General features: G+C 42.1%; 1 protein-coding gene across 2 annotated transcripts in view; it reads right to left on the bottom strand.

Moving 5' to 3' along the window:
• Nucleotides 1–14125, bottom strand: part of LOC147712346 (uncharacterized) — a 171128-nt gene that overhangs the window by 7051 nt on the left and 149952 nt on the right. For both annotated transcript variants that reach the window (XM_086923041.1, XM_086923042.1), the window contains one exon: nucleotides 12512–12589. In XM_086923041.1, the coding sequence (XP_086779167.1) occupies nucleotides 12512–12589 (78 nt within the window). The remainder of the gene's footprint in view (nucleotides 1–12511; nucleotides 12590–14125) is intronic.

Genomic DNA, 14125 nt, shown 5'->3' with positions numbered 1-14125 from the left:
GGAGAAAGAGAAGGAGGAGGGTTGCAATGTAGATCCTCAGCCTATGATTTACCATGGCTTCTGTATTGCATGACAAGTGGGTTCTGTTGCAGGAGTGCTGTCCTGCACTGGCAGGAATGAAAGGATGACCCTTTTCTAAGGCCTCAAAAAATGGCAAAAGCCTCAGTAAACCCTTGAAGAAGAAGGCTGCTGGCCTAGGGAACTGGCAGTGGCCCTGCAGGTCTTAAACCTCTAAAGTGCAAAGTCAGTTTTGTTCCCAAAGATTCAAACAACACTGAATGGAAGATAAATTAGATTAACCTGGACTTCTAAGGAGCAATTTGATGTCCCGAGCTAAGCATGTCATGGCACACTGAGCTGGAACAGCCCGTTGCTCAGGCTAACAAATCCGTTGTAACCATCCCAGATTTTATTAGGTGGCGCAAAGCATTCTGGCCATCAGCTATCACTTCCTTGAAGTGAACTTTTATGTCAGGATTCACATGGGGAAGAATCATTTGCACCATGTCCTATAACGCATGATTATAGTGAGCGAGCAGGCTATTAGCATCCAAGTAATTCCATGGCCATGCTTCCTGGTGAAAAGAACTTCTTTCTCCAAGCCTTCATCAGTTTGGTTTGGATTCTTTGTCAGACGGGACTGCTGGAAAGGTACCACCAAAGGGTGCCTCTGAACAGGAAGCTTGTATAACCAGGCTTTCTGGGTAAGGATGGGAAGACAAAAAAGCTGGATTGCCAGGTGTGGAACAATATCGGCGACCACTAGTAGAGTCACTGCCAGCAATTAGGAAGGTTGCTTTCAAGTTGCTAGCACCGGATCAAACAGGGGATCATTGAAAGGGAGAAGAGGCTCAGCTGACGCCACAGAAGGAAGAAGAACCTCAGTAAGGATGTTTGTTTTAATTTTAGGCAGCTTCGGGTCTAACACCTCAGCAGCTTTGAGCATCACTTTGTGAAGGGGACAACCTCTGGCATAGGTGGTCCAGTCATGGCGAGTTCAGGCGAGGTGCCCAACCCACTTGCAGAGGATAGTCCTTGGAAATCCAGAGAGTCTTGGATGGGTTTATCATCATAATTACGCTCCACTGGGTCTGAGTCAGCCCTGAAAATCTCATGGACGGCTAGCTCTATACGCCTCCTCTGCCAGAATCCTATGGGCCTCTCGGCAAGAGTGAACTTGACTTGCAGCTTGACGTCATGTTGTCGGAGGAGGTGGAGGTGGAGGTAGAGTTGGAGGCTGCGCTTTCTGCAGAGTCCAAAGCGCTGGTTACAGTGCTATGAAGCAAACTGTGGGGTTGAAGAAGTATGGCGTCAGCATCAGTTTCAAAGGAACATCTCCAAAGGGCAGACCCAACCGGACATCTCTCGTGACGCTAACTCGTCAGCATCTGCCTATACTTCCTGGCTTAATTCTACCTTTTATAAACTACCTTCACCTACGGCGTCCCATAAATACAGATGGGAGCCTTCTGCCCCTGCCTCTCTGAAGCTCTGAGACTAACAAAACAAGCCTTCAGTAGGTAAGAAAGATGTTGAGTATTATGATGCCAAAGATAAACAGTTATACAAATTGGTGTTAGACAAATATAAAACCCTTCTTATTAAAGAAAAAAAGTCTCTACTATACTCAAATGATAGAGATGCATCCAATTCCGACAAGGAATTGTTTCGGGTGGTCACGAAGCTTACTTCGGTCCCGAAAAATAACTCGACCATACATAGTCAACAATTTTGTGACACTCTGGCTTTTACTTTCAAAGACAAGCTCGACCAAATCTTTAATATATTCGACAGCTCAAAATCCAAGGTTACTATCAAGCTGAGTCATCAGGAAGCTCCTGGCTATCCCTGCTTTTGGAATTTACATCCACCTCCCCCGATCAAATAACTGCTCTCCAACTAGGAGCTAAATCAGGTTCACCGGATGACCCATGTCCTATCAGGATCCTCAAACTTGCTGCAGAACCTATCTTCCATTTCTAATCAAAAGGTCTTGCAAGAGGCGTTTCCCACTATGTGGAAACAAGCCTGTATTCTCCCCCTAATAAAACAGCCCTATCTTGATATTAATGATCTCACCAACCATCTCTAGGCTTCCCATTCCATGAAAAATCGCCGAAAAGATTATTAATTCAGAGCGGTCTAAAATTCATCCTTGACAACCATCAGTTACACCCCAGTTAGTTCAGGCTTAGAGCAGATCACAGCATGAAACTGCCCTAATAAAAACTACAGAAGAAATAAGAACCTCACTGGATAATGGGGGATCAGGCCCCTCATTTTGTTGGGTCTATCTACAGTGGACCATGAGCTTCTGGTCCACCGCTTGAATGCCATAGGAGTCAAAGACAAGGACCTTTCAATACTTTCATCCTTCCTTTCAGAGAGGGCTCAAATATTGACACCGGGCCAATATAACTCACTACCATTCACACAACCTTGCGAGGTTCCTGTTCAATAAATATCTTTCCGAACTAGCAACTCTGATCAAAAGCTTCAACCTGAATACTACCTCCTATGCTGATGACACTCAGCTTGCAGTATCAACAGTTGATAAAGACTCCTCAGGTCCATCAAGACTCCATGATTGCATGGGTGCCATCAGCCTATGGATGAGTAAGCATTGTTTAAAACTCAACTCAGGTAAAACTGAGGTAATACTATTCGGAACCTCCTCCCTGCATGATGGCCATATAGCCTAGGTCCATCACCTGTACCCGTGATGAAAAGTAAAAACTTGGACTTTATTATTGATGATAAGATCAAATTTGGAACACAAGTATCCAAAGTAGTCTTGTCCTCTTTCCACACCATTAGGATGATAAGGAAAATCACCTGTTTCATTCCAAGCAATACCAGGAAAATTGTGGTCTCAGCATTAGTGCTCTCAAAATTGGACTACGGCAATGGATTCTATATGAATCTACAGGAAAAACGGATTCGATCGCTTTAATCGGTCCAAAATGCAGCAGTCAGAATAATTCTGAATCTTCCAAAATTTCTTTCGATCTCTTCAGGTATTCGAAAACTGCACTGGTCCCCTTGTCCACATTCAAAAAATTCAAGGCCCTCTGTGTGGCTCCCAAAGCCCTGCATCAGGTAGGATCCGACTTTTTATTGGGAAATCTTAAGTGGTAGACTCCCAATCGACATCTGAGTTCGGCCACTTCCAGATTGATTGCCACTACTAAATTCAAGAAAGTGAACTGCCGAGGTAGCAGCTTTGTCAATAGCACTGCCAGGCTCTGGAACTCTCTCCCTTCACATCTTAGAGCCATCTCCCCAGCTCGCCTTCAGGAAGGAGCTTAAAACATGGCTGTTTAACAACTAACAGATCCCTTCTCAGCATGTTCAGGCTCAGCAAGCGTCAAGACACCTACAGTTAGACGCACGCAGTATAAATCTTTTTAACATAACATAACATGAAGAGTGGGATTTGCTGCGGCTCCATTGGGCCCTGCGGGACGCCAGATGGCATCGTTTTAGCAAATGTGGCATACCTGGACTTGAAAAATACTGCAGAATCCAAACTATGCACTGTTAAGTCAAGAAGCACTAGGGCTGCTGCTAGTGCTGTAACAGTTGATGGTGTTGGAACAGGAGGTCGGTCTGGAGCCGGTTCCACAACGGAAACAGGAGTGCACGGAGGATTCTCTGTAGGGATAAGAACGAGCTAAGGCTTCCATGTCGAGGGTCATGGTGATGATGGAGATCGATGAGGAGACCCCTAGAGCGCTTCTGTCCTTCTTCTTATGCTTTCTTCGCTTTTTACCTGACGATTTCAACGGAAGGTGAAGTTCCGGATCCACATCAAGGGCATGGAAAAAGGGGAACTGAAGTAGGTGAGCCAGGGTGGGCACTAAATGACCTCAGAGGAATCAGCAGACATCACTTCCAGCTCCTACCAAGTCCAGTACCCTCTCCTGGCGACCTCAAAGAACCACCTAGCATTCAGAAAGCAACTTAAAACCTGGATATTCGACATGTAATTCCCCACCCTTCTTCAAGCGCCTTGAGACCCTCTTGGTATGTAGCGCGCTATATAAATTATCTGACTTGACTTGACTTGAAAGTCTTGAAGATTTCGGATCCAGTCTAACTGTACTATTTTCAAGAGCATTATTTCAAGGTTGTGGTCTTTTATCAGAGTGTAGTTTAAAGCATTACAAACCCCTCAGCCTCGAACTTCTCTTACTGCTGTTTGAACCTTGGCTGGATGTTTTTTGTGATTTAACTCATCTAAGGGGTTTTTCTGATGCATCGTGGTGTGCATCTTTCTGTATGCATCTTGGGCCTACGTTCGAATAAGCTTTTTACACCGTATATAAGATGTTGACTTAGATCCTAACCCAGGGCCTTTTAAGACAGGCATCATGTGTTCTCGCTTTTGTAAACTGGGGCCAGCCTGGGCACTTTCTTTCAAGCCTTTCCAGCTCCCGTAATTAGTTTTTTGCAGGGACTGGCTTAGACCACGCTGCAATACCCCCAGCCTCAATCTCACGAGTGTCACTCGTTTTGAAGTAAGCTAATATAAAACATCACAAAGACAATAAGAATCGTTTAGCACCAGATTAAACACTATTCTATATTTTTAGCATTTAAAATAATGAGTATAATAAGGAGAGAGAGCTCAAGTTACTCTCTTCCCTTCTTTATTTATCCGATGGTAAGAGTGCGAAATCTTAGTAAAACTTTTTGCCAAGCACTAATGTCTGTTCAAGTGTTAGTTGCTATTTGAAAGCAAGAGTAGCATTTTTGGCACCATCCACCCCCAAAGTATTTGGTTTTAGTGCCATTTACGTTTTTTTCTTCTTTCTAAGTTTTATGTAGTGCGAAGTTGATCCAAAGGTATCACAGCGCTTTACATGAGCACCAGTTGCGTTAGGGATTGACGCATTCATTTTGTTAGGCATGGGGAGAGTTAGGAATTTGCCCAGAATCAAAGGATGTTAAGCGTCCCTGCCAAGACTCTAACCTGGTTCCCCAGCTTCAGGTCGACCTTTCTAGCCATATCCTCTCTCCGATGATTTAAGTAGATTGATTTAAGTAGATATACACTTCTGTTCTTATGCCAAAAGTCCACAATCATTTCAGTGTGATCAAATGTCTGTTTAACACAACCCCTATTTGTTCTTAGTCTACCCTAATATGGAGAAGGATGTCAACTCTGGCTGCCAAGTCTTTAGTAAATGGTTTGTCATCCATGCTGACTGCGGCTATTATTGCAGCCATTGCTCTTACAAATTTTGGTTTACTGTATTAGTTTCTTGAGAAGTGGGTTCAGTTGTTCTTTAACAGACATTGATTACCTATAATTTTGTGTGCACAATGGTTCCTTGTGCTTAGATTCAAAATCCATTTACTCTGCATTAAGCTTCTACTGAGCTCTTGAAATTTGCAGGGATCGGTCTCTTGGACCACAGAGTTAAACGGATTCCATGATCTGTTCTTTGACCTCTGTGTACAGTACAGGATCTATGTACTGTTGGTCATAAAGTCTTAACGTCCCCAGTTTTGTTCCCCTCAGCCTAATTTGAGCGTTTTGTGATTGTGGCGTATTCAGATACTGGAATGTCTACAATTTCTGAGCTCCTCAGACCTCTGCATTTAGACTCTTCAAAATATATATGATTTTAGTATATGCACCAATTATAATTTCTTATATGAGTCTACTACAGCACTAGTCAAATTTCCACTTGATTTCATATGAAGCTGATTTATAGCAGCTATTTATTAGAATTGACGACTAAGCCTGCCAATCCAAGCTTTTGTGTAGTACAAGAAGCAGGAAAATGCTGGTCAGGCACTATAAATGACAGTATGTCAATCTCTGTGTTATAATATGTGTCTCCATAATGCAATGGACACTGCTGTTCAACTTCCTTATCAGCTTCATATTGCCAACCCATTTATTAGGCAGGTTTATGCATTTCACATGTAGTGTTGTTACCCAGTCCACTGACTGTACTGATTGCTCCCCAACGTGGTGTTATTACCTCTTGTCTGGGTGTAGAGTAATTTTTCCAAGTGCCTCTAAGAGCCCCCATCGAACCTAACTTTCCTCCCTATCTTCAAGCCTCACAAGAAAAATGCACACAGGGCAAACATCCCCATATAAAACAGGACAAATCCCCATGGTCTGCAGCCCAACAGGTGGAGACGTTTCTCTGAAACTTTAAGCATTTGTCTCCCTAGCAGCTCCTACCCGACAACTGGAAAAACCAGTGAGCACGTCTTTCAGTATTTGAGAAAGCACCAGTATCAAAGAAATAACTTAAATGAGACATAAATGACACGAGCAATTGCCACTGCAGCAAAGAGAAAAATAATAATGGGTCTTTAGTTGTCTCATCAGATATAAGCACCCTTACACGTTCAAGAAATCACATCATTTAACCAGTTTTCCCCTACGCCATGCAAAATCGGGTGTTGGTCTTCTACTTGAAAGTACCTTATCTCTTCTGTCATTTTACTCTCTTTCGACACCAGGTGTCATAGCCATTTTACTAATTTTCCCCCTGTAGATTTCTCCCCTGAAAAGCCTTCTAGATGTTTTATGCCTGAGATACATTCACTCTCTTGGAAAGTTGATATTCTATGTGTCTTGCCAAATCAAACAATGGACCAGATGAAACTGCTGATCAGCATTTTTATTTTCTTTGAGGTTGGGTGATCAGAAACGACTTTATGTTCTCCTCTCCCAAGCGACTAGCGAAAGGTTGTGCATCAGAATAACCTTGGAAGGATGGTAACCTATTTCTACCAGTTGTAATAGGCCTTGAGTAACTGAAAACAAATGAGTTTAGCCAGAATATTAGACAAATGTTCTGCTTCCTAGGGAGGAATCTCCCATCATCTTCATTACATTTCTGAACAAGCTATCCAGAGAAACTCGAGGAAGTCTTGAAGAAAGTTCCCCAAGCTCTACCACTTGAGCACCTGTGATGTCCCTCACTATTATCTTAGTGTTTCCTGGTCTATTCCCAAGTTCCTTGTATTCTTCTTTCATAACTTTGCCTGAGTGGCTATGATTTGAATTAAGTCTTTGATTACCTTCTTGTTTTGTCATTTTCTGGGAGTCCTCTACATCAATGAGTGTTTATGTAACACACTTTTCCATGTTCCCCATTATGCTTCTCCATATGACATTAGGGCAGCGCTGATGCCTGAGCTGTGATCTCTCAACAAATAAACCAAGACTAAAGACTCCATTTTAAACCAAAAATGTTGCACGAAGATTATACCAAGTAATGGATCTTTAACACGGTCTTGTAATTTAAATAAGTCTAATTTATTTTTGTTCTCATTGTTATTTTGAATGTAACTTTAAAGGATTGATGAAATGTCGCTCAATGTGTAGCACCTTGTAGCCTCTGTTGCCTCTGTTTACTGTCTAAAAGGCCTATGCTTACCTGGCCTGTCCACAATCACCTGACGAGCACTGGGTGCTTTTGATACTGCTTTCTGTGGCTTTATTTTCTACTTTATTAGGGAGCTGCACTCCAAGTTCATCAAGCAGGGTTTTTGACGTTTCATAAGGTATAGATAAATCCTTAAGCAGACTGCAACCTATTTTTTTCAGCTTGTGTCAACTTTTTACTATGAGGGACAATTGTTTATATATACACTGCAAATGAGCTTGACGTAAGTATTTTGTAATGAGGGAACATTGATGGACAATAGATTAAATCTTTTCTTCCATTTACTGTTCAAAATGCCCACCAGGTGTATTACAAACTACTTGCAGTTTCTTTAATCACCACACTTTGAAAAGTAATGTAGCAATCAGGCTCTCTAGCAAGTTTCTGTAGACCTTGGCTTTTCAGTTCCAATTGCTTTAGAAGGTGTTGAGGTCTTGTCGCATAGCCAAACAAGACATAACAAGGATGTGGAGTGCTCAAGCCAGTCCCCCCATACATGAATGGGAGCTCATTATAGACTGATGTTGTAATATTGAAAAGGCAGTCTACAAAAGGTAGGGACTGCCCACAGACGCGATGAACGAGATGGCTTGAATTGAGGCTTTTGACTTAATGCTGCCTTATGTTATGCAAAGCTGTACAGTGCACTATAACCCACAAGTGTTTCCTGGCGCTGAGCAGGTGGGGAAACAGCCATTACAACGCAGCCGTTTCCCTGCATGCCATTACAACACAAGTGTTACCACGCATGCGTTGTACCAACGTATAGTCATTACTACACATTTTTTTACAACGCATGTGCTTTTACCACACTTGATTGACAACAAATTTAGTTGTAAAAGTATGTGTGGTAAAAGCACATGCCTTGTAAAAAAATATAGGCGATCCACCTCGTTGTGAGGAAACAGAGGCTCTTCCGTTTCCTCACAACGACATGCACCGCCCATCAGACCCGACAAGCAGCAGGAACCAGGAAGAGCGAGAGGAACCACGAGGAGAGGGAGGTATGGAAGATTGGGCCTCGGGTGGGGGTTACTTTTTTAGGGTAAAAGGGGATCGGGTGTGTAGTGCAGGGTACTGTTTTATGATTGAGGGTAGGGTTGGTGGGTCGTGCAGGGAAGTGTTTCAGGGTAGGGAGAGGACTAGGGGTCGGGTGGTCGTGCAGGGTAGTGTTTTAGGGTAGGGAGAGGACTAGGGGTCGGGTGGTCGTGCAGGGTAGTGTTTTAGGGTAGGTCGGGTCATGCAGGATAGTGTTTTCGGGTAGGGAGAGGACTGGTGGTCGGGGGAGGGTCTTGCAGGGGGTAGTGATTCAGGGTTGAGTCGGGAGTCGTGCAGGGTAGTGTTTAAGGGGGCAGAATAGAAATCATTCACAAAGATGGAATCAGTCTCTCCACCTTCAACACCACAAATTACTCAACTTTTGAATACCTTGGAGTAGAACTCACTGCCAAAGGCTCTTCTCCCATCACATTTCACACCATCCACCACCCTCCTGGTGATCGCACCCTCTTCTTAGAAGAAATAACTAACCTACTGACACGGTTCTCCCTAGCTGACTCGAAGAATGTCTTCTTGGACGACTTCAGCATTCACTGGAACAATGCTGAAGATACCACAGTACGTAATCTGACTAACATTTGTGAAATTAACAATATCAACCTACTTTGCAAAGTACCGATCCATATCAAAAGGCACCACTTCGATCCATCACACCCATTGACTGATCAGACCACCATTTCATACTGTTTAATATAGAGATCTAACCTCAGATCCCAAATAACACCCTCCGACAGACCCAAGCACTGGGCTAGGATCTTAAAGCAAATATCAATGACAGAACTGGAGACAAGGATCTGTGCCCAACCACAGCACCATCCTCCCACTCCCACAGTTGATGACCTCACTGCCCACTACAACACGGCGGTATCTTCTGTTCTGGAACAAATGGCACAGCTCAAACTGAAGCAGTCTAGATCTATCCAATCTGAATCTTGGTTCAACGAGAGGAGACAACTCAGATAGATAGTCAAAAAGGTTATGGAGACAAAATCCTCTACAGTGAACCTCTCATGCTTAAGGACGGCACGGCTTTCCTACAAGAAACACATCTTCAGAGAAAAAGCCATTTTCTTTCGCAACCAACTTGACCGCGCTACGAACAGACCCAGAGAGCTCTTCAACATCATTAAACTGCAAACCACCTTTTCCTCCCCACATGAAGCAAAAGCCACCAATGAATGCTGTGAAGAAATTGCCAATTACTTCACTGATAAAGTTGCAAAAATAGAACAACCACTCTCTTAAGTCACAAATCTGACATCCCTACCAACTTTCCCCTCGGCCTCACTCCCCTACATGGCAGAACCCCCTCCTGATGTAACCAAGGACTGTATGCCTCTATTACAACCTTGATCTCCTTCAATTAAAAAACAAAGTGAAGTGGTCTGATTTTGAACCTACGACTGAAAGTGAAGTCTTCAATATAATTGCGACGTTGAAGCCCACATCCCACACTTTGGATCCTATGCCTTCCACAATAGTTCAAAACCTCAACCATATCATTGCCCCATTCTTGACTAAAATCATCAACTCATCTCTCTCCTCAGGCAATGTTCCTGACTGCCTCCAACTAGGCCAAATCACACCCATACTCAAAAAACCAGGTGCCGACCCCAATGACTTGAATAACCTCAGACCTATCACTAACCTTCCCTTTCTAGCCAAAACATTGGAGAGGTGCGTCCTCCAACAACTAAACCAACACATAGAATAATTCAACCTCCATGACCCTTTCCAATTGGGGTGCAGGAAAGGCTGTAGCACTGAAACTGCAATGCTCATTATCTCAGATGACATTCGCAGATCCTTGAATGAAGGTGATGCATGCCTCCTAATTTTACTTGACTTATCGGCTGCCTTCAATACCGTAAATCACCCTGCTTTAGTTGAGACACTCCAGACCTGTACTGGGATCAATAGAATAGTCCTTAGATGGTTCACATCTTACCTGCAACATCGCTCACAACACATAAAAATCAATACCTGTTTCTCAAAACCAACACAAATTCCTCATGGTGTACCCCAAAGCTCATTCTATCCCCAGCCCTTTTCAATTTCCTCATGGAACCCTTAACGGTTATTCTGAACCAAGCAGGGGTTAAATATCACCTATATGCTGATGACACCCAACTCTATTACAAGATTAAATCACCAAGGGACATCCTACATCTGAATACCACACTAATCAATATACAAACTTGGCTTAATATCAACCACTTAAAGGTGAACCCCAACAAAACAGAACTACTACTTTTCTCCCCGAAAAAGAACCTGCTATCAATTCAAAGTATGGCTCAAGAATTTGGACGCTCTAAACTGTTCTCCAACACTGTCCAACACTGTTGAGTCCTTTGGTATCACCCTGAACAGAAACATGTAATTGAAAGCCCACATCAACAACTCAGCCAAATGAGCACTCCTCATACTAAAACACCTCAAGAAAATCCATCCTTTCATTCCCTCTGAAGATATTAAGACAGCAGTGCAATTACTAGTCCTCTCAAAACTTGATTATGGTGATGCCATCTTCACCGGAACTCTGAAAACTCACATGGCCCCCTTAAGATCAGTTCTGAACATGGCAGCCCAGGTAATAACAGGTTGCAATCGGTTTGTGCACATCAAACCGGCCGTCAAGAGCCTCAATTGACTCCCAGTCGAAGGAAGAGGTTTCTACAAGACTGTTTGCATCACACACTGGCCCCAACTATCTGGAGAACAAACTTTCGAAAGCTTTAAGAGCCAGATTTCTAAGGAACTCCAATGCACTTCTTCTCAAACCTCCCAAACTGAAAAAGAAATCCTCCCAGACATGTTCTTTTCCTGGAAATGCTCCAACGATATGGAACTTACTCCCTAATGACCTGCGCTGCAACCCCTCATTTTCCTGTTGCGAACGGGACCTTAAACACCTACTGCTCAACAACTACTTTAACACACACCCTAAATGAGCTATGTTCCCAAAGCTCACACCCACTCTGCCTTAATCGGTTGTAGTGGTTAAATTAGTGTTTCAGCGGTCCACTATGTCTTGTACATCTGTTAGTTTAAGCGGTTCCCATGTCTGCATACTGTAACTACCGTGCGGACGAACAATTTTCTTTATCTGTTTTTTTGCATGTACTTCAATCTAATGATCTCGCATTATATGGAAAGCGATCTGATACCTTTGGGTCTAGCACTATAAAAAAACTTATAAATTACTGGAAGCTAGGGATCATGGCCTAAGCATTTTCGATCTTTTGATTACAAAACAATGCAAAATTATGAAAATTGTATTTAATTCACAAACAAATATAAAACAATCACAACTTTAATTTTAAAGGGAAGTTTGGAGCTTCACGAAATTAAATCACGGCAACCGATTGTTCATGCTATATTCTATTTGATACATTTCCGCTGTCTCACAAATCAATCAGAGAGTAGTTTTTAGCGGCCAATTTCGAATTTCATTCACATTTACAGAACGTTTAAAAAATTCCAAATTTACATTCTGCTTCTTTATATACACTTGATTATTTATGTTAGTATTCTTTATTTAATTTTATGAGCGTTCAGGGACTCCCTGAGTAGAATTCATGGACTAACGGTTAAGAGCCGCTGCTCTACATCATGTTATTAAACAGTCATTGTCAACTACACAAATAGCCAGCTTCTAAAAACATACTTACTAAAGGATACAGGCGCAATAAAACTGTTCACAAGCCATGTAAGCAACAATATAAAACTAGCATTTGATACTCCTAGGTAACCATAAGATAAGTTTCGCTCCTCCATACAATTGTCTAGGTTGAATACTTTGCATAAGTTATTGGTCTACATCAGATATGACAATAGTACTGTTGATAAATCATTCATATGCTCCTTTGAATACAGTCTTTTGCCAAATGCTTGGTGAAGAAGCTATATAAAGAGGATTTGTTTCATTTTCTAACACACAGACAAACAAACACACACACACAAACCCCCCTCCCTCCCATGCACCCCACCTGCCATCCTTCGACTATCCAGAGCCAAGGAATTTCACATACCTGTTTTTGCCTCAGAAAAGGACTCCGTGTAAAAATGTGGATCTTCTTCTAACTTAATAGATGGAAATACTGGCTCAACTAAACAAAATAGAACACATAAATAATAGTGTAAACAATTAAATAGCCTTCTGAATGAAAATGAATAAAATGCTTATTCGGTTTTAAATGTTCAAATACGGAGGCCAGGAAAATTAACACAAATGTTCTCCACAATTGTTTCAATCTAGAAAATTTGATTTGTACAACTTTGTTAAGAATGTATTTGTTATTGTGGGCATTCCCACACAATCCTGTTAAATGCATGCACACGGTTTATAGAGCATGGCCGAGTCTTTGAAACTGCAAAGCACTAGTTAACCGTTTCATTTCTGGTCATGAAGGCATTACATTTTACCATACACTGCTGTTTGACCCCTTCATGGGGTAGATCCAGAAAACATTTTGTGCAAAGCAGGTGCATCTGCTCCTCTGACTCAGAGATCCGCAGTCTGTTAGATCGGACCGGCGAGCTTTTATGGAATGCAGGTGAGACGTTTTCCCTGCTATCAGGGGCAGATGAAGAAAGAAAGGTGGGACTAATACCTATAAACAAAAGCTATTTAATAAGAAAGATAGAAGGACAGAGAGTGAAAGACAGGAAACGTAGACCTATTTACACATAGGATAATCTACAAACAATAGGATGCATTAGATTGTTTCAAGTTGATGAGGTGTTCAGTATCACTCTATAGTACAATAGTTTCTCAATGAAGCAAGAGCACAATTGAAAACAGACTGCATCACTCACAAGGCCCTCCACATGTGAACTCATGATTTGGCAGAACATTTGAAAATTCCTGTGTTTAATGGGTTTGAGAAATTAGGGCTCCCTCCTCCTAGCGTCTCCTATATTCAGACAACAATTTGCATTCACTTCCTCCAGTTCCATATTGCAACTTTTTAGAAAGGAGATTAAGAGTCCTCCCATTTCAAAGACACTTTGATTGGGACTGAAAGCATTACCTACACTTGAACTATCTAGCCTTATTGACTGCCTCCGCAGATGGGCCAAACCAGATACCTCTCCACCTTGCTGTCCCAATCTTCTCACTGCCCTCTGAATATTTCCCCTCTTATCTTTATTCTTTCGGAAGCACCCTTCTTGGTTTCATAGCTTGACTCCTCATGGCTCTTGCCAGTATCTTGCTTTTCTTCCACATTTGCCTATGTGTCCTACTGTTGCCTCTATCCTGTTGATACTCTTATCTGCCTATGCTTACTGGGTGTGGTTAGCTTTTTTTACCCTTTATTGAAAATGTGGAGTTTCTTTTTTATTATTATTTATAATTAATAAGGACTATTGTTTTTTGTTATTTATTATTATTATACTATGTGATATTGTAGAACTCTAAATTAACTAATACAAGCTTCTATGACACACTCAAACTCAACATTTCTCTCTTTCACACACCTATCGCTGCATCCACCCTCCACACACCCTTTAGATCAGCAGGCTTTAAGAACTGCATGGACTACCAATGCAAGATAGAATACCATTTGAATGCACCCATTACACTTATCATACCTATGGAGCTTTATATTGTAGATCTATTACCAGTCATTAGTCACGAAGCC

The sequence above is a fragment of the Lissotriton vulgaris genome, chromosome 5, assembly GCF_964263255.1.
Source record: "Lissotriton vulgaris chromosome 5, aLisVul1.2, whole genome shotgun sequence".
Taxonomy (NCBI): domain Eukaryota; kingdom Metazoa; phylum Chordata; class Amphibia; order Caudata; family Salamandridae; genus Lissotriton; species Lissotriton vulgaris.
This window is presented reverse-complemented; position numbering and strand designations above follow the sequence as displayed.